A 20638-nucleotide genomic window follows, 5' to 3' on the forward strand; every position below is an offset into this window, starting at 1 on the left:
ATTTTGTGTTTTTGTTTGTGATTATGTTTGTGCGCTGAGTTTTTCGAGATGTTGTAATTGTAGTTACTGCTTTCAGTTTTATAGATATAGTGCGATCAGTTTTTGAATGCAGTTGGTAAGTTATTTTACAATTAAAGAGCTAATGGCCTTAAACGAATTCATCAGAATCGTTAATGAATCATTTTATTAGTTTCATCAGAATGTTCTTTTAAAGGAAATTACTAACGTGCTTCGTATTACTATTACGATCAACCCATGATTTTATCTATGTATTTGAGGAATATAAGATACATACACGTTCACACATACTGGTCATGAGAGCATTTTCGATGCAAATTGAGCGCAAATGTAGGGAAACTTACACAACACAGAAGTTCTAGTTCCGGATTTCAGATTTTGTTCGATTTTTTTTTATTACTTAAAATCACTATCAGTATTATATACAGTGAATATCAAGAAGATTCAAATAATTTTAAAGCGCAAAATAAAATAATGAAATATTTTTTAAAAAAAATACTAATTTCGGCTTACGAATTTTGACCAAAACCTTAAGAGGGCTGTACACCCGAAACCTTAATTTTATTACCGTTCCTTTCTTCGATATATATATTAAGTGTATGTATATATTGAGTCAATGTGACAATATATATCAATATATATGTATATATATATATATATATATATATATATATATATATATATATATATATATATAAAAATACTAATTTCGGCTTACGAATTTTGACCAAAACCTTAAGAGGGCTGTACACCCGAAACCTTAATTTTATTACCGTTCCTTTCTTCGATATATATATTAAGTGACAATATATATCGACAATATATAATGTGACAATATATATCAATATATATGTATATATATATATATATATATATATATATATATATATATATATATATATATATATATATATATATATATATATATATATATATATATATATTATATATATATATATATATATATATATATATATATATATATATATATATATATATATATATATATATATATATATATATATATATATATATATATATATATATATATATATATATATATATATATATATATATATATATATATATATATATATATATATATATATATATATATATATTGAGTGAATGCGACAGTTGCGCTTCGACCAGATAAAACGTATTTTAAATTGACAAAATCGAGGTTTCGTATTCTCCTATTTTCATCTCCAAAACTGGACCAATTTTAAAAAAAATTTCTACATCAGTATGAGAAAGATACTTTATGTGCATCTATCGGCGTATTTTTTTTTAAATCAACCGTTAAATAAGGACGCTGGACTCGTTTCGTGGGTGTAAAAAAGAGGCGATTTTATAGATGTTTGGCGGCTCTTAGCTCCTATAAAAAATAATTAATCAAAAAAATAAAACAATAGATGCACCCCAATGGTGGATAGCCATAGCATATTAAAAAAATAATTTCTCTAGTGCCATAATTGAGGAAGGGAGAAGTATAGTACGTTTGTATGGACAAGGCGCTGCTGTCCAGCCCTCTTAAAAACTCTAAGCGAGTACATAAAGAATACAATTATAAATTTTCAGCTTGATACGTTCAGGGGTTTGGACAGAATAGTGGCCACAACATTTTTGACTTTTCTAAGAGGAAAAAAATCCCACTTCCGGTTTATTAAATTTAGTGATATTTTTTATTTTCATCACATTGATACAATAATCATACTTTAATTTTTTCTTAACTAAATACTGGCGCTTCATACTTTCACGTCAATAAAATCATAATTATGAATATTATTATTAAGAGGTTTTTTCCAGTTTTTTTTCACAGTTATCTTCCCGGACATGCATACAAAAAATCCAGAAAGTTCCATCGTAATCGGTTCAGTGGCTTAGGAGCCTATTCGAGATATATAGACAGACAAATATTGATTTTAATATATATAGATATTGACCAGTATTATATCGTGTTTCCAAAAGTCAAGTCATCGCGGGTCAAGTTGGGGGTTTACGTAAATCTGTCGCTAGATTGGTACGAATATACCGGAACATTTGTGGAAATCTTGCAAAGCTCCGGTTGAAAACAAGTAAGAAATGAGATACGTATGTTTTGCATCGAGTGCACAGACGTATCATGTTGAGATAACGACTTTTCCAAGTAGCAGTTCACATGTATGCCGATTGCGGCGAACATCCGGTAGTGCGGTGCGCCATTTTGAATTTGAATTTTCCCGCGCATTAAGGCCGGCGTCACAAAGGTACGAAACAATATCCGCGAGCGTTCTTTGTTCCATTTGGAAGATGTTTACGATTGCTTTGAGCCCGCATCGGGGACGATCAAAGATCGCGCGCATCTGTCGCGCCCGGCCGCAACAAAGCTCCTTCCCGGGATTTCCCGGGAAACACTGCACAAAGTAAAATACTCCAAATGAATTTCAGCCCCCGAGGGGAGGGGAGGGGTGGCTGGGATGTACGCGTCTTGCGACAAATCGCTGAAATTTCTCAAACGTTTTCGTCTGAAACGAGCCGAGCGGCCACCCGTGAAATGTGCACCGCCACTGGCTACGTACGAATTTATAATTTATTCATTGAAACCGTCGTGCAAAAATAGACATATGCGCGCGCCGCCACTGCCTCTCGTTATTAATTCGTAATAATGTTGTTAACTTCGTTACGTCGCCGCGTTGATGAAAAACCGTGTCAATCGAAACGGCCGGGCCGTGTAATTAATGACGAGTTTCGTGCGTTATTATTGTATTTTATTTGCGAAAGTAATTTGTTTGAAATTAAACGAGAGAAGAAAACAACTTTATTACCATATTAAACATTTTAATTTTTCTTCGTGCGCGCTTTTTATGATTTTTTAAGTCATGTTTTTTAGGGTTAAGTGATTTAAATTTTAAATTTCGACACTCGACAACCCCTTTATATAATATAAGGGCTTGGTAATTTTTTCGAATTTTTTTTATTGCTGTGTTAATATGTAAATTATAATTGAAGAATATCATCAACTCATAATAATGTTATAAAAAATACATTTGCTTAAATATATAAATAATGATTTTATTTATTATTAAAAAATATAAAAGGCGACTGCTTAAATTAAAATAAATTTTAGCGATTTATATAAATAACTCAATTTAAAAACACTAAAAACTAATAGACAACAGTGATTTATAAAAAAACATTTCACATAAAATTTTGGACTGTATTTATTTGGTAAGTAATTTCGTTTAATTTGGTCTGTATTATCGGTCACTGATTGTTTGATTATCGTCTGCTTGTCAAAATTACTTGAAATAATAAGTGGTTTTTGTAAATATCACTGATCATTGAAACCCCAATGCGCCTTCCTGGCCAATTAAAAACATCGATATACATACAATTTTTAGAATAATTTTAACAGCAACATACAGACATCTACAGATACATTTTTGATAAACTTACTTTTACATATTTTATACGATTTAGCGAAATTAAAGATGTAGAAAACTGGAAAATTGCGAGAAAATAGGTAAAGGTTACCAAGTTTTTGGAACCGTTTCAATGAAAATCAGATAAATTTGTCAAACCCTGATAGGAAACGATTGACCTAGAATCATAAACCAAGGTCAGCCAGCAGCAACCAGTGGGACTGGAACCTGTGACCACTATGTTCGAAAGTATATATGCTAACCATTATTCCACGCTGCTGGTTATTATGTATTGAATTATTATTATGCCTATTCTATCGACAGAGATACATATATAAATGTATATTAAGAGGGCTGGACACTAGCGCCTTGTCCATACAAACGTATTACTCTTCTCCTTTCCTGAATTATGTCACTAGAGAAATTATTTTTTAATATGCTATGGATATCCACCACAGGCATGTTTCTATCCTTTTATTTTTTTATTAGTTATTTTTTATGGGAGCTAGGAGCCACCAAACATCTATAAAATCGCCTCGTTTTTACACCCACGAAAAGAGTCCAGCGTGCTAATTTAACGGTTGATTATTAAAAAAATACAAAAACACAAACATAAAATATCTTTCTCATACGGATGATGAATTTTTTTTCAATTGGTCCAGTTTCAGAGGAGAAAACTGGAGAATACGAAACCTCAAATTTTGACGATTTTAAGTAGGTATTATCTGGTTGAGGCGCAACTGTCGCATTCACTCAATATGTTTATTCAGCAAATATACATATATATATATATATATATATATATATATATATATATATATATATATATATATATATATATATATATATATATATATATATATATATATATATCGAAGAAAGGAACGGCAAAAAAATTAAGGTTTCAGGTATCCAGCTCTCTTAAGAATGAATTCGGAAGTGATTTCAAAGAAAAGTGACTGAAAAATTGGTACAAAATCCATAAAGCGACGAACTAAATAGGTCCACATTATTTATGAAAGTCTCTTGTAAATTTGCGCGCATAATTTGTACGGGCGTTATCTGCGAAACGTCGAAAAATTGAGTTAAATTGTGAATGCAGAGTGCGAAACGGGGCCGACGACGGGCAATAATGTAAAAAGGCAAGCAAGGAGACGAGAATTCAAAATTAGAGTTCATCGATTAGCAACGATTTGAATCTGGATAATGTTTTCGGGACGCAACGGGTTATTCGAGCTCGTGCCCGGCAAACGAAATCCCCCTCCGGTAATGAGAATCCCGGTTAAACGGGCGAATGATAAATTAAACCGGGAAACAAATCTTATTGCTTTTCTTCGTCCCTTAAGTATGCAGGCTGCGAGTGCCTCGGCCCCAAATTACAGGTACGTACCCACCGTTCGAGAACATCTGCCCGGAACGAGGGTACGTGAATGTGGATATTTGTGTATGTGTGTGTGTGTGTGTGTGTGTATGTTGTGTATGCGAATCGTCGTTTAGGATTAACAGGGAATGCAAAACTGTTATTCAGACTTATACGAGACTATGTCCGACAATGAAAACTACAAACAGACTTCTCGTAGTAAATTTGAAGCGTTGGATTTGACTTTGTCAAATCAGACATACATATGTATATATGTTTGAATGTACATATATAATTCGAGTTGTTTTACCCGGCTTCGCTCAGTATTTGTAATATAAACAGATTAAACATGGCGAATCTAATAATAATAACGATAGTTAAAGGCGCTCTAAAATAACTTATGCAATAGAATTAAACAAAAAAATAGGTCATCACTCTCGGATAACATCCAAATACCCCTTGACGCTTTTTTGTGGAATTCTATTGCGTTAGTTCTCCTTGAGCATCTTTGAATGTTTGGATGTCTCGAGAGTGCAACTATCTCGAGTGCATTTTCCGGTCACCAAATAATATATAGATAATGATATTATTGAAAAATAATAATAATAAATAATAATAATAATAAATAATAATAATAAGAACAATCAATTAATTTAATAATAAATATTCATTTGTTTTTTTATTAAATTTATTTGAATCAAAAAATATATATATCGAATCATCGTCATAGAAACTTTGATTTGTTTTCGATGTTACCAACCAACATTATATACTTACATACGGGCTACCTCACGGGTCCGAATGTGAAACGCCCGAAAACGCAAATATCGGAAGGCAAAGATCGAAAATCGAAAGATAAAAAAAAGGGTGCATGGTAAGCGGTACATACTCACTTAATTTCTATTAGTCTATTGGTAACAAGCAGTAAATATAGAAGTTTTTTTCTTTCGTAATTATATACATACATTTTGTTCGCATTGGTTTAGCAATGACGTATATATTAGCTTATCAGACGGACATTGAAATATTGACATTATATATATATATATATATATATATATATATATATATATATATATATATATATATATATATATATATATATATATATATATATATATATATATATATATATATATATAAATAATCTAAATATAAATATCACAGTTCCAAAGAGACTTTCAGTCCAAAATCAAGCCAGAAAGTCGAAATCGTTCAATACAAAGATAGATCAGACCGAGCAGATAGCTGTCAGAATTTAGACATTCGGCCGGAACACGTAGGTACAGACATATGTACATATGTAAGAAATAATGAAATAATAAATGTGTATATATATGTAGGAATGATTTTTAAACGAGCCGTAATTGTGGTTGGTCAAACTGCAAGGGATAAAGTATGAGTGTGGTATGCATGGGAAAGACCGGATGCGTGTTGTTATGGTCACTTGTTGGAGGACAAGCCCGAAGAGCGTGTACAATAAATAGTTCTGACTTAATCTGCGCGTTTCACTTGGAATCCTTCACATCCGGATCCTATATTTGGGGGCTTTGTCCGGGATGCCCGAAGACATTCCAGTGACAGCCAGAAGCGGTCAGACGACGACGCGGAGTTTTGACAGTTGAGGTTAGGACGCGCGCGCGATGACGAGATCGCGTACGAGCTTAAAGGCGAAGCCCGTGACGTCGGTGACGTCACGTCAGCGAACACGCCACACGACGATGATGATATCCACGACGAGGGAGATACCACAGTTCAATTTCCGAGATCTGGAGGTTGGTTTCGGTCTGCCGAAATATAACGGCAGAAATAGCCCTATTGCAGTGTGGATTGAGCGCCTCGAAGAAAACGCGCAAATCCTCGGCTGGACGGAGACACAACAGTTGGTGTATGGGCGGATGCTGTGTGAAGGAACTGCCAAGGACTTCTTGGACTCGGAAACGGGCATCGTCACGTGGGCGATACTTAAGGAACGATTGACCAGAGAGTTTGGCCATCAGTTGAATAGTGCGGACGTGCACAGAGAACTGAGGTTAGAAAAAAAGGGAAAAGCGGAAGACATTTTAAGCTACATTTACAGGATGAAGGGGATTGCAGCCAAGTGTAGTTTTATTGAGGAAGAGGCGATTATCGCGTACATAATTGGTGGACTTGGGTTTGATAAGTATGAAAAAATGACGCTGAGCGGGGCCGGTACAATCCAGGAGCTGAAGACGCGAGTTACGCAGTGCGAGAAAATTAGAGAGGACGACGAACCCAGGGTGGCGGGGCCCGTAAGAAACCGAGAAAGAGAGAGACCACAATGTTACAATTGCGGAGGACGTGGACACTTATCAGCCGACTGCAGATTCAAGAAAAGAGGAACCCGCTGCTTCAATTGCAACGAGTTTGGGCACATATCAGCTCAATGTAACAGCACCAAAACAAAGACTGTCTTGACAATACAAGAAGAAATAAGAAAAGAAGTCAGTATCCCGGGTGCCGCCCTGTTGGGTAGCCCTATCACAGAATCCGTTCTTATGTGCATTGACGGCAGCAAAGTGAAATGTGTTAAAAAACCGTGTGTTTTGATGGAGGTTAACTTAGAACGGAGTCTGCCGAGGAGGAAAAAAGAGCAAGACATGAGGGATCGTAAGGAAGTGTGGCAACAGGCATGTAAAAGACCTTTGCAGCAACGGGCTTCACGAGAGATGTCTGCTCAAAGAGAACTCATTGTTTCCAATGATGAAGAGGACGATGCAAACATGGCTGATGGAGGTGTGAACCTGGCTGATGTAAGTGTGAACAGTGATGGTTTGCACAGAAAAAGACCTTTGCAGCAACGGGCTTCACGAGAGATGTCTGCTCAAAGAGAACTCATTGTTTCCAATGATGAAGAGGACGATGCGAACATGGCTGATGGAGGTGTGAACCTGGCTGATGGAAGTATGGACGGTGATGGATTGCAAAGAAGAAGACTTTGGGACTACGGAGACATACCGTTTTCAAATACAGATGAACCACCCGATGATCAATTTGGAAAAGGATCTAAGGATTATAGTCATTTGAAGAATTCTGAAGATGAGAATAAAGAAAAGGAAAAACATAAAGACAAAGAGAAAGATATGGCTAAATCACAAGAAGGATTAAGGGACCCAGTCAAAATTTCAACACCAAAAGACACTGTATTCACTTTCAAGCTCAGTCGTAGTCGGATTGATGTTAATTCAATGGAAAAGAAAATAGAACCATGGATTGAGAAAAGACTTACTGGATGTATCAGTGAGCTAGAACCAATATGTGTTGACTTCATTTATGGTAAATTACTAGCAGAATATCTGTGGGGTGACGGCAGATTCCTCGGACAGTCACAGAGAATCGCCGAGGGCATTGGATAGAATTTAAGTTGCACCGATGGAAGTGAAGTGTGCGTTTGTGAATTAGAGAATAAGTGAAATACCTGGAGGGTTTTTAGTTAAGCCTTACTTGTAATTTGATGATTGAAAAGTGTAATGTTTTATTGCTTATTCTAGTATTTTTTGGGAAGTGCTTGGTACATTGAATCATGTTTTAATGTGGTTACATGCTTAGAAGAATATAAGATAACTGTATTGAAATGTAATTCTAGTAATGTTTTAAAATGTGATTGTTTCTGGTGTAAAGATTTAACCTGTCATTGTAAAGGTATTGATTTTAATGTTTTATTGCTAATTCTAGTAATGTTATAAAATGTGATATTTCCGATGTAAAGATTTAACCTGTCATTGTAAAGGTATTGATTTTAATGTTTTATTGCTAATTCTAGTAATGTTATAAAATGTGATATTTCCGATGTAAAGATTTAACCTGTCATTGTAAAGGTATTGATTTTAATGTTTTATTGCTAATTCTAGTAATGTTTTAAAATGTGATTGTTTCTGGTGTAAAGATTTAACCTGTCATTGTAAAGGTATTGATTTTAATGTTTTATTGCTAATTCTAGTAATGTTTTAAAATGTGATTGTTTCCGGGGTAAAAATTTAACTTGTCATTGTAAAGGTTGTGATACCTTTCTGTTTTGTATTGCTTGTAATAATTTTACATAGTAATTGTGATACCTTTCTGTTTTGTATTGCTTGAAATAATTTTAAATTGTAATTGTGATGATTTATGTGTAACTTTATTGAAGATTGAATTGTGTTGAAATGAAAAATTGATTAGTAGTGAAATGTGTAACGATTAATTTGTTATAATTGTAATTGTTATGTAAATTGTAAAATGATTGATGTATAAGTGTATTGAAATGTAGTTGTGATGATGATTGTAATTGTGATGTAAATTGTAATTGTGACAATTGAAAGCATGTTTAGAAGAATATAAGATGATTTTATGGAATGGAAGATGAAACATTGTTGAGGATGATAGAGGAAATGTTTTAAAAGAATGTGAGATGAAACATTGTTGAGGATGATAGAGGAAATGTTTTAAAAGAATGTAAGATGATATATTGTATAGAGTAGAAGATGAAATGTAAAAGAATGTGAGATGAAATGCTGTAAAAATATAAAAGACAGAATGTCATCCGAGGGCGAATGACAGTCAGGAATGACCGAAATGTAGGAATGATTTTTAAACGAGCCGTAATTGTGGTTGGTCAAACTGCAAGGGATAAAGTATGAGTGTGGTATGCATGGGAAAGACCGGATGCGTGTTGTTATGGTCACTTGTTGGAGGACAAGCCCGAAGAGCGTGTACAATAAATAGTTCTGACTTAATCTGCGCGTTTCACTTGGAATCCTTCACATCCGGATCCTATATATATATATATATATATATATATATATATATATATATATATATATATATATATATATATGTTTTATTATGTAATTTGCTTAAATGGGTTTTTACCTGTATAATAAATTAATAAATAAATCGACTATTATTGTACGGCGAGAGTTATCTCAGATACGCAGATAGACACACAGAATTGCGATATATATATATATATATATATATATATATATATATATATATATATATATATATATATATATATATATATATATATATATATATATATATATTATATATATATATATATATATATATATATATATATATATATATATATATATATATATATATATATATATATATATATATATATATATATATATATATATATATATATATATATGATTATTATTTTCTATAAAAACTTATTTTCGTGCTAAAATTAAAATAAATTTTTGAAAACGTTTACACTTATTACGAAAATATGTTGTCATAGTTTGTTAGTTTGAAAGCGTGGTCTTGTTTTGTAGGATAATATTGTAGTTAAATATTTACGCCTCTTAAATGTTAGCATAGGTGAATGTTTAAAGCTTAATTGATATTAATTTTCAATTAAGCTTTAACAGTTTCGAAAAATAATTGAAATGTTTAGTATAATTAGAACGTAATTTGAATGAAAGGATACTTTCAGAAGTCGAGAAGAGGACGAGTATAGATATAACTCATATGTACGTATGTTTATGGTAATCGAAATTGAATTTCATTTGAAATTTATTCGATGTTTTTACAGTAAATATTGAATATTAATCGTACCAGAATGTAAATATTGAATCTGTGTTGATTTATTGACTTATTTTCATGCTGGGTTACCTTTGTTTTGATTGTAATTCAAATTGAAACGGTCAGACGACGACGAGTTGCGGTGGCTCGCTCGCACAGCGACGTGAAAACGGTCGTTTGCGGCCGACAAAAACCGTTTTGCGCTTTGCTATACGAAAGTCGTACGCAATAATTTCCCAAAAGTGTAATTTTGGAATTCGGACAACGTAAATAATGGTGGAGAAAAAAAGTGAAAAAAAAGCGCGGCCATATGACGAGCGTATCCCGCGCGCAAATCGGAAACGGATTTCTCCCGAGCCGGGGAAAATGAAATGAGGTAATGCGACGAATATATTTATGTATGAAAAAATACGCAGGGGATGAAAAAAAACCACCCGCAAATTCAAAAGGCGGAGGGGGGGGGTCTAAGGGTGGGGACATTCGAGCGAACCAAGGGGCGTTTCTGTCCTGCCAGCCTTTTGAAGATTTTTAACAAATGAAAAAGTTCGCTGAACACACAAAAAAATGACAATTGTCACGGGTGGCCGGGGGAAAAATATATAAAAAAGGAAAAATGAAATTGGACGATCATTAGAGAGGAAATCTCTCCAGGGGTGATGCGAAAAAGATGGATGACAGAGGCGCGAATTTCGTCCGACAAACAATCGGCGACAGTCGTCGAATCGGGGGAGTTTATTAAAACGCACGATTCTCTCCCACCCAAATTTTAATTATCTTTAATTCGCTGTATATTTTCCTCGACTAAGTTTAAACGAGATTATGGCGTCGTCCCACCGCGCTTTTCCTACCCCCCCCCTCTCGCCGAGTTTTCCCCTCCGTTCGGCAAACATTTTCCGCGCGGGAAAATAAATAAGACATAGCGTGCTCGCGAGCGATGTTGATATGAGAAATTATGGACGATTCGCCCAAATTATTCCGCTCAAATGTACGCAAATATTTTTCGTCGACCCGTTCATACGAGTCAAATTTCCCAGAGAAAGAAAGTGCGGGGAAAATGGTGCCGGTGAATGATGATGAAATGCTCTTTGCATGGGAATGAAAATATATCTCAAATTTGGGCGATCATAAGTAGTTCCCTTTTGATCGTTGAACGTTGCACGTGAGTTGGATTACACCAAGAAACAAATAATCGTTATTAAATGTATCTTTAAAATGAAAGTCATAGAACTTTTTATTTTTAAAGTTAAACTTCTTTATGGAAGGAAATATATGAGATTCTTTATAGAAGGAAATATGTGAGATAATACTGACCGCATCACAAAATGTTGGAGACCGTCACATTTAAGGTGGATAAAAATCTGCAATTTTTAACAGGAATAGACTCATTGGGATCATCATCATCATCATCATCTATAGCCATTCGCCATCCAATGCTGGATGAAGGCCTCTCCAACACGCTTCCATTTGTCTCTGTTTTGGGCAATTCTCATCCATCTCACTCCACACATTCTCTTCCTTTTACACTTTTGCATTCTCTAAGGTACGATTCTAGCATTTATTTTGTCCACCTTTTGTCCATTCTTCTAGCCACATGGCTCGACCATTTTCATTTCAATCTCTTCATTCTATCCACTACGTATATCCACAACCCTTGTCATACTTCTCACTCACATATTCGGTTTCCTGTCTTTCATTGTAATGCCAGAAAACGGAATTGCTATATGTATGCTATTTTCCAATATTCAAGATGGTAAGCATCATAGTAATCGATATGAATTTTCGATTCTAGCTGGATTTTGAATCTACCATCGTTCTACTGGCAATCAATCATTCAATTAGAGAAATACTCTGTATGAACATGTTACGATTACAAGAAGGATAATAAAATATGTAATCAATTTTAAAATGTGTTACTCTCTGATCTAAAGTGGTATAATATTTGGTATAATTTTATATACATTATAAATTATAATTGATTATGTTTACCCAAAATTTAGTAATAGCAGTAATTATCCGTGTCTATGCGGGGCTTTATGATTATTTAACCTTGTCTGAAGATATGTAGGTCAAATTGAAAGCTGTTATTATATAAATTTCGTATATGATTTTTTTAGTAATAATAAGTCAATATTTAAATTGGGGGCGATGAGATTTTTAGATTCACGAATGAATATTTATCGAAGCATTTTTTTTATTAAATTTGATTGAGTTTATTCATAATATAACAAATGTAATAAGAATTGCTTTGCAACTCAATTTCTAACATTGAAACAATTATACATAATGATTCCCATTGAATTTTCCTAAAATTTGATCAAATATATATTTTTTTAAATGTTTCATGATAGATGATTTTGACGTTGAAACTTTATAGTTTAATGAAATGCTCAAACGGATGTACATTTTTGTGACACATCTTGAAGAATAAATAAATTGGCGAAAAGAGAAACAAAAAATCTAAAAATCTTTTTTAAAGACTTTTCAAAGTTTAAACGTCAAAAGCAAAACATAAATTTTATTATAATGTATTTTTATTTTTAAAAGATTTTTAATATTTACAATACTCATCTCAAGTCTATTTTAAGAGTTCCAGTGATCATAACACATTCATTATTTTAATAATTAATATTTATTTATTTTTCTAATTTCAATGCTGGTTTTTTAAGCATTAAAAGAAAAAAGCTCAAAAACCTATTTACAATTGTTACATAATATTATTTTATATAACATATGAACAAGTAGTGAAATTTTATTGTCATTCCAATTTATTTCATATACATAAATGACTCTACAATGATTTTGAATGTGTGGTGTTATATTTCAATTGAAATTTTGGTGTATAAAATTTACAAAGGAAAATCCTATATAGAATAATATCCGAAATTCACGGAAGTACAGATCCAATATTTCGGTTATTGTCTCAATTTAAGCGAAATGCGAATTTGTCTATACAAAAATTGGTTTGATTGGTTTTCGCGACCGATTTGTTCGTTGTATCGAGCTTGTGCACGCGCGTGAATTTATTTTTTTTCATTTCGCACTAAGCTATAAAGCTGTTGTGTATAACGTTTTTTTTTTGTTCTGATTTTGACAGAAATATCTCATCTTGGAGATTATGATTTATGTATTTTTCGCACGACGGTTTTTCGCGCGCGCACGCTCCCGAAAAAATAATATAGATATACATCTATACGATTCCGGATAATCTTTCGGCGGGAAAATGAAATGAAATATGTACATACATATATACAAACATATATATTTTTATGTTTTTTGGAACGTATTGTTTTTCGCGTGAAGATGTGTGTGCAAAAGGCGGATTAAGGTCCACCGTATATGATTGGATTCAATTTTTCGAGTGTTTTTCAGCGTAAGCGGCTTACTGAAACGCACACATTCATTTTATCTATATATTGTGGAACATCGGTTACCGCTCTCGTAGAGGGTATTACTGACACGGTGGCGTTTGCAGAACTGCCTCTGGCACGTTCGCATCTACATTCAGTTCATATCGACAGTCGGAAAACTGGGTCAAGGACCGGAACTGAGTTTCCCAGTCGGTCATCTTAAGACCGAATAATACTATATACATTTAATCACATAAAATCAAATAGTATAATAGACAAATATAAATTCACTAAATAATAATACATTTAAATTAAAATGTTAGTGTTTAGTATTACATATGTATAGGAAACAATTTTGAATGGCCTTTTTTTTGAAATATAAAATATGTTTTGTATTTAAATACCAGGTGTATGAGTGTACGAAGTAGAAACGTATCTTTTTTTCACGGATCACGTGTTTCACGGATCATTACGGTTGAGAAAAATTAGTCTAGGAACTGTTGAAAAGATTCATAAGCAGTTAAGTTCACCATAGGGTACGATATTTGTCTTAATATCAGACACAACGATAGGCAAAAAATATTTTTTTGGATCTTTTGCACAACAAAACAATTATTTTTATAGAAATGGGATTGCGGCAATCACTGATAAGTTTCGGATGTAAGTCCTTTTTTGATCTTGATTTCAAACAATTTATTCGGAGTATTTCTATGGTGCTGCTGGTCAGACTTGAATATTTATGACCAAGTCGATCGTTTTCTATCAGTGCTAAATTTCAATGTTAAAATGGTTCCTCACCAAATTGACCACCATTTGTCACTACTACTTGAATATAGTTTCATATGAATATATATATAAATATTAAATAATATATAATTATTAGCCATATACATATGTTACTTTGGACCAAGAATAGTATTGTTAAAAAAAATATTGTCCGGTATAAAAAGAATCAGGCCCGGCCTGAGGGTATATGGCGCCCTTAGGCAGCGGTCTCTGGTTTCAGCGCACCCCCCTTAATTTTGAAACAGTAAATTTAATGAAAGTTCTTGAAATTCTATGTTGAAGAAAATTATATTAAGACGGAAACAAAAAAAATAATTTAAAATTTTTATTCAAAATAGACACGTTTTATGTATAAAAATGAATAAAAAAAAATAGGGATAACTATGATTGAATTAGTTAATGAAAACATTGATTTATATTTAACAATGAATTGAAGAATTTAATATAGTGACATTTCTTCTTTATGTTTCAGCGGTATTTTATATAAAATACAATTCCAAATTACCATTTGTACCGACAACAGTTTGCTGTTTTGCAAGTTTTATTCGTTAGTCATTGATATTTGACAGTCAACTTCTACGTTCCTCGTAAATTATAATATTTTACAATCAGTATCGTTACTTCGAGTAGAAAAATTGAGTTGAATATAGAATGTTTTAGTCAGCCCTGCATAGGATTATCTAACAGTGATAACACCCGACAGTGATTTGAAAAAAAAGCCTTATCGGTTGACAGACAAATTTCTCATTGTCATAAAATACATACAATAGACAAATTGTTACAGGCAAATTTGCGGATATGTCTAATTTTTGTCAGATCTTCACTTTATTTGTTATCCTATATCTATCACTAGACAAATATATAATGTAATATAATTTGGGGTCTTCGGATTCGAATGCCAGTTATAATTTAAAGACGATGAAGACCCGACCGACGATATTTGATTAAATAAATAAAGAGAAATCGAATGGCAAAGTTGGCGGTTGTCATGTAAAATTAATGAAAAACAAGCGGTTTCACTGACGGACTTTCCTTGTAAAGTTTGTCATTTAATATTTATGATCGGGCCCCGAAGGTACAAAAGGACCAGATTTCCATTCGACCGTGTAAATGATATCTTTTGTATCTTGAAACGCTTTTGGATATCCATTTCCAAATTCTCCTCGGCAACGCCAACAGCGGCTTAAAATTTTATATTATAATACGAAACGAACATAATACTTGTGCTTGGATTGTGTGCGGATATAAGATGACCTGAAAGTCATTAATTATTTTATATTTACTATTAAGGCCTAACGATTCTGATTAAATAAATTTTATGTGTGGTTTTTGAATATTTAATTAAAAAAAAACTTTTATATTTATAAAATTCACATCAAAGTATTCAGCATGGAATTTTACGTGAAAATTTTTGTTCTAAATGGTATTCTATGTACGGTGCTCTTGAAGCCACAAGTAAAACTTTTGAAATGTTCATGATATGTACATAGTTGTAGGTTTAGCTAAAATTTAAATAAGTACTGATTTGTTTAAATGATGTTTCTGAAATAATGAAATACTTTAAATATTTTAATTATATTTGCATATAATACTTTCATTTTTAAAAAAGTAGATTGGCACATTATTTTTGAGTACGAGCTTGAATGGGAATGAGAATTGTATGAGTTTATATATTTGATTTTTTATTTTAGCTACGCATGTATTTATAAAGTATCAATAGATTAAATATTGTAATCGTGAGAACATTTAAGTTTAAAATATTTTCAGATTAAAAAAAAAAGGTTTTTTTACTATCTAAACTTAAAGTGCTTAAGAGCTCTTCACTGAGCATGTACTTATGTACATTTTTAAAACTTTTGAATTATGCAATTTAATGTATTTTTTTGTACTTCCACTTAATTTTGAAGTACACATTTTCTCTTTCTTCTCATACTGAGCATCATGGTATGCTGGCCGAATGGACACTTGGCCGAACGGATATTAGGCCGACGGAAGTTTAAGTCGATGGAAGCTTGGCCGAACTGAAATTTGGCTAATTGAAATATTTAATTGCTCTTATTTATATATGTATAACCAGCAGTGGAAATTGAATGTGTGTGAATGATGTTTATAATGAAGAAATAAGGAATAATTCCAAATGGCGTTTACTGATCCGCGGTACGAAAAAGTTTGAGTAGCATTGATCTAGGGCACATCAAAAACAGCGAATTTTTTAATTGAGAAACAACATAAGTTGAAAATGACGTTGCATATTGTAGCATATGCTAAAAAAGCCGCCATTTTAATTGGTTTTCGAGGATTATCTCCAGGTTTAAGTGTAGTTGGCTAACAACGGAGACTTAATAATTGACTTAGTGGTCGGTAACGGCATTCGGTTAGTTCCCGCTTGAGTTATCAAAACTGACAGTGCGAAAGTGTGGGAATGCATACCGAGACCGTGTGACTGCGTATCTGGTACGTGACTATAACACTAGGTAAACAAACGCGTAGAGGAAGATGCAGTGAGTGACCTGCCCTTTATAAGCGGGTACTTAGGCCATATGATGGCATTCTGGATGGAGCACTGGCTGTGTGTGGATCTCCTTAATCACCCAATAAATGCTGTGAAATGACTTCGGCTTTTTATTTGGATCCTCCACCACCCCTACGCAACAATATCATAAGAAACTCGTGAAAAATAAAAATATTACATTTTTTGCACTGCACATTAAGCGCCTCAAATATGGTTATTTTCGTCCACTATTTATTAAACACAAGTATTAAAAATAATTTAAACAATTAAAACTTTCATTCGATCAAGCGTCCGTCGGCATAGTATCTGTTCGGCCAATAGTCTGTCAAGCATGATATCATGGGTAATGAGATTTTCTTAAGAAAATGATACAGTAATTACCCGTTGCCTTCTGTATCGCAGAACTACAGCCAATTAATGGTAATAATATGCTCAAAAGTCATGATTTCAAGATGTTATGGGCGTGTCTTTATGTCATTGTTAATCAGTATGATCTTATTATTTCGACAAGTTTCTTCAAATATGGCAATCACCGCTATCGATCAATGTTAAACCAATCTATTTAGTGGATTAGTGTGTATTGATAAACTGCAGAAAGCGCAGAATAGATTAATGCGTGCAATTTTGAATGTGAGGAAACGTAAGAATGTTAGAAGTACATATGCTAAGTAAGTAGAAGTAAGTAGAAATAGTCTTAAATTAAACACTTCAAAATTTGTATACAAGCTAGATAAGAATCTATTACCCAAATATTTTAATAATCGTATAGTTAGCAATAGAGACATACATAATTATAAAACTAGAAATAAGAATAAATTATATTATGGGTAGAGTTAAGAAAGCAAAAACTGCAGGAGGTGTTTTCCACAGAGGTGTTCAAATATACAATGCCCTTCCTGACAGCATTAGAGGTGCTTTAGAGGTAACATTGGTGCTTTCTTGAGGGGGTGTTAATGGATACCTCTGTGGAAGATGACGTAATTATATACATATGTATGTTTAATAAAATGCTATGTTTTATATCATATTATTTTAGTTTTTTTAGTTTAAAGTTGTTAATTGTAAAATAATTCATTAGCAATTTGCTATTTAATAATAAATAAATAAATAAATGTTAATACAAGGTTAAAAATTCGCCGAAAACACTCCAGAGAGTTAATTTTGCCAAGACATGCGATGGTACAGATTTTACTTAGCAGCGTTATCTTCTTCTAGATGAGTTGCCACCTAAGGCTCATATATTATATTAAAAATAATGATTCAGAGACTTTGTATAGTATTTTACATATTTTTATATGTATGATGAATACAGCTACTGTAATTTATTTAATTGTAGGTAAATAAAATAATATTTATGTGTTTGTTTTCCAGGGAGTGCTTTTGAACCACAACGTCACGGCCAGAATTGTACGAAGCAACCAGAGTCTGGTGTTACAGAGGGTGGCCAGACACAGTGGTGGAAGATATTCATGCTCGGCTACGAACCCAGAGGGCGAGACGATCAGTGACGAGCTAACCCTAAGGGTCAAATGTGAGTCAACCCTTAGATATGTGTGCTTTGAATCATTTATGTGCCCCGATCGTAAAACGGTGGCGACAATCGTGCCTCTTTCATACTTAATGTGCGACGTTCAATAATTACCGCAACTCTCCGACGTTAATGCGAACGACCGTTAAATTTCTAGAATGTCGTCTATATTAAATAAGGGTATATTACGCTTGGACTTTTCCGTGGCTTTTCCGAATATATGGAACTTTTGGGAGGGTTGGAGTTTCGCATTTGGGTGTTTTTGGCGAATTTTGAAGGCTGTTGTTCGTTAATGCGATTATTAAACGAGTTTGTTTGGATTCGTATTTTGATTATTATATAATTTTGTGAACATTTCGACTTTGTTGTGATTTGTGATGTGTGAAATACACTTGATGTATGTTTTTAATTGTTTTTTTGCCTTGGTATTTAAAATGCGGCCTTGTAAAAACAGTATATACGATTCTATTGTCTGAAAGAATATGCTGACGGTTCAAAGATTTTATAAACACATTGTTTTGGAGAGGAAGGGGGAGGGGGTGTAACTTAAATTTTGATTGAATATTATATTGTCGTTTAATTTGCGTGTGTATGCAAAATATCAAGAAATGGGATTTTCACAGGAAATGTGTTAATTTTAAAACCACTTTCACAAATGTGGAAGTAGTTTTAAAATTAATTGCTAACTGTATAAACAGATATAACAATTATATGAAAATTTTATAAAAATGATTATTTAAAATCATTAAATATACATAGGTCTGTTATGAGTTTTCTAATGAAAAATTGAATTATCTGATATGTGTGGCGATAAACACAAGGAACAGCAAAAACTTAAGTAATTTACGACAAATTTTGCGTTTCGTTATAGCATTACACGTCACAGACCAACATTGTTTAACAACGTAATTCTCCAAAAAAAAAAAAAAATAATAAAATGAAAAACTTTGAGTTTTTAACAACACACCATTGTTGAAAAACGAAAAGTTTTATATGTATATGCATGGAAATGTTTTTAAACCCTAAAGTTTGTGACTTTTTTCATACGTTCAAAATTATATATACATATGTATATATTTCACAAGTGGGTACGTTGGACGGGTATTATTATATTATATTATAAAGGTATATGTATGTATGTTACGAGTTTCTGAACAAATTCTCAACACGAAACTTCAATTAAAATTTTCGAGAGTTTTTCCTCCACTGGGAAAGTTATTTCTCGTATTTCCATATAATTGCTATCAGTTCGATGAAATGCAAATAATGCGCGGTGTGCGCGCGCGTGGGGAAAAGGGACTTTTTTGCTTTAATATTGAGGTGAAGCAGCCTTCGGGAGAGTCTGCAAAAATTGAAAATTAAATTTTCTTTCCGATCTCGCATCGGAGAAAAATCATTTTTCATCTTGGGACAGCGCCACGAAAGATCGAACTGACTTGCAAAAGTGTTTTCAATCCCACCACCATTTGATTTTAATTATCCCAACAAGTATAATTTTTCATGACACATAAATTGTGTTTTACCCGGCTTCGCCCAGTATTTGTAATATTAACAGCTTAAAAATGGCGAATCTTCGTTTGTTTTTTCATTAAATTTATTTGAATCGAAAAAAAAAAATATCGAATCATCTTCATAGATTATTTTATTTGTTTTCGATTTAACCAACCAATATTACATACATACATACTTATGTACAAAGTCTCTTTCGAAAATATATGTATATTAGATGTACATATATACTATGCCTATTAAAACTGCGATACGAGAACTAAACGATAAAGCAAGGTAATCATATATTTGAAATTACTTGAACAAAACACATCAATAATCGCGTCGTGCATTTACTTAACATTTTACTTTTTTTAATCAATTATTGAAGTGAAAATGAGAATTTGTGAGAGCTTGTAATATAAAGTTCTATTGGATATTGTTTATAAATTTCATTTAAAGTAACTGTTCAATAATGTAGTAAGTTGTGTGGTGGTGGCCAGAACGTTGTTAAGAATCACGAACTGTCATCTCGTCGATGTAACAGACGATTATTATGTTATTTTTAATAATTAAATTCCTTTAGAGTCACTTGCTAATTTTATTGATAGTAATCTATGTCGGTAAAATTTCAAAGCGATCAGAAGAGTGGAAGTGGTT

General features: G+C 32.7%; 1 protein-coding gene across 1 annotated transcript in view; it reads left to right on the forward strand.

The window, feature by feature from the left end:
* side-II (sidestep II transmembrane protein) overlaps window positions 1-20638 on the forward strand; it is a 196492-nt gene that overhangs the window by 106347 nt on the left and 69507 nt on the right. The window contains exon 9 of the mRNA XM_077438740.1: window positions 18334-18493. Coding sequence (XP_077294866.1) covers window positions 18334-18493 — 160 coding nt within the window. The remainder of the gene's footprint in view (window positions 1-18333; window positions 18494-20638) is intronic.

Source organism: Arctopsyche grandis, chromosome 9, assembly GCF_051622035.1.
Source record: "Arctopsyche grandis isolate Sample6627 chromosome 9, ASM5162203v2, whole genome shotgun sequence".
Classification (NCBI taxonomy): Eukaryota; Metazoa; Arthropoda; class Insecta; order Trichoptera; family Hydropsychidae; genus Arctopsyche; species Arctopsyche grandis.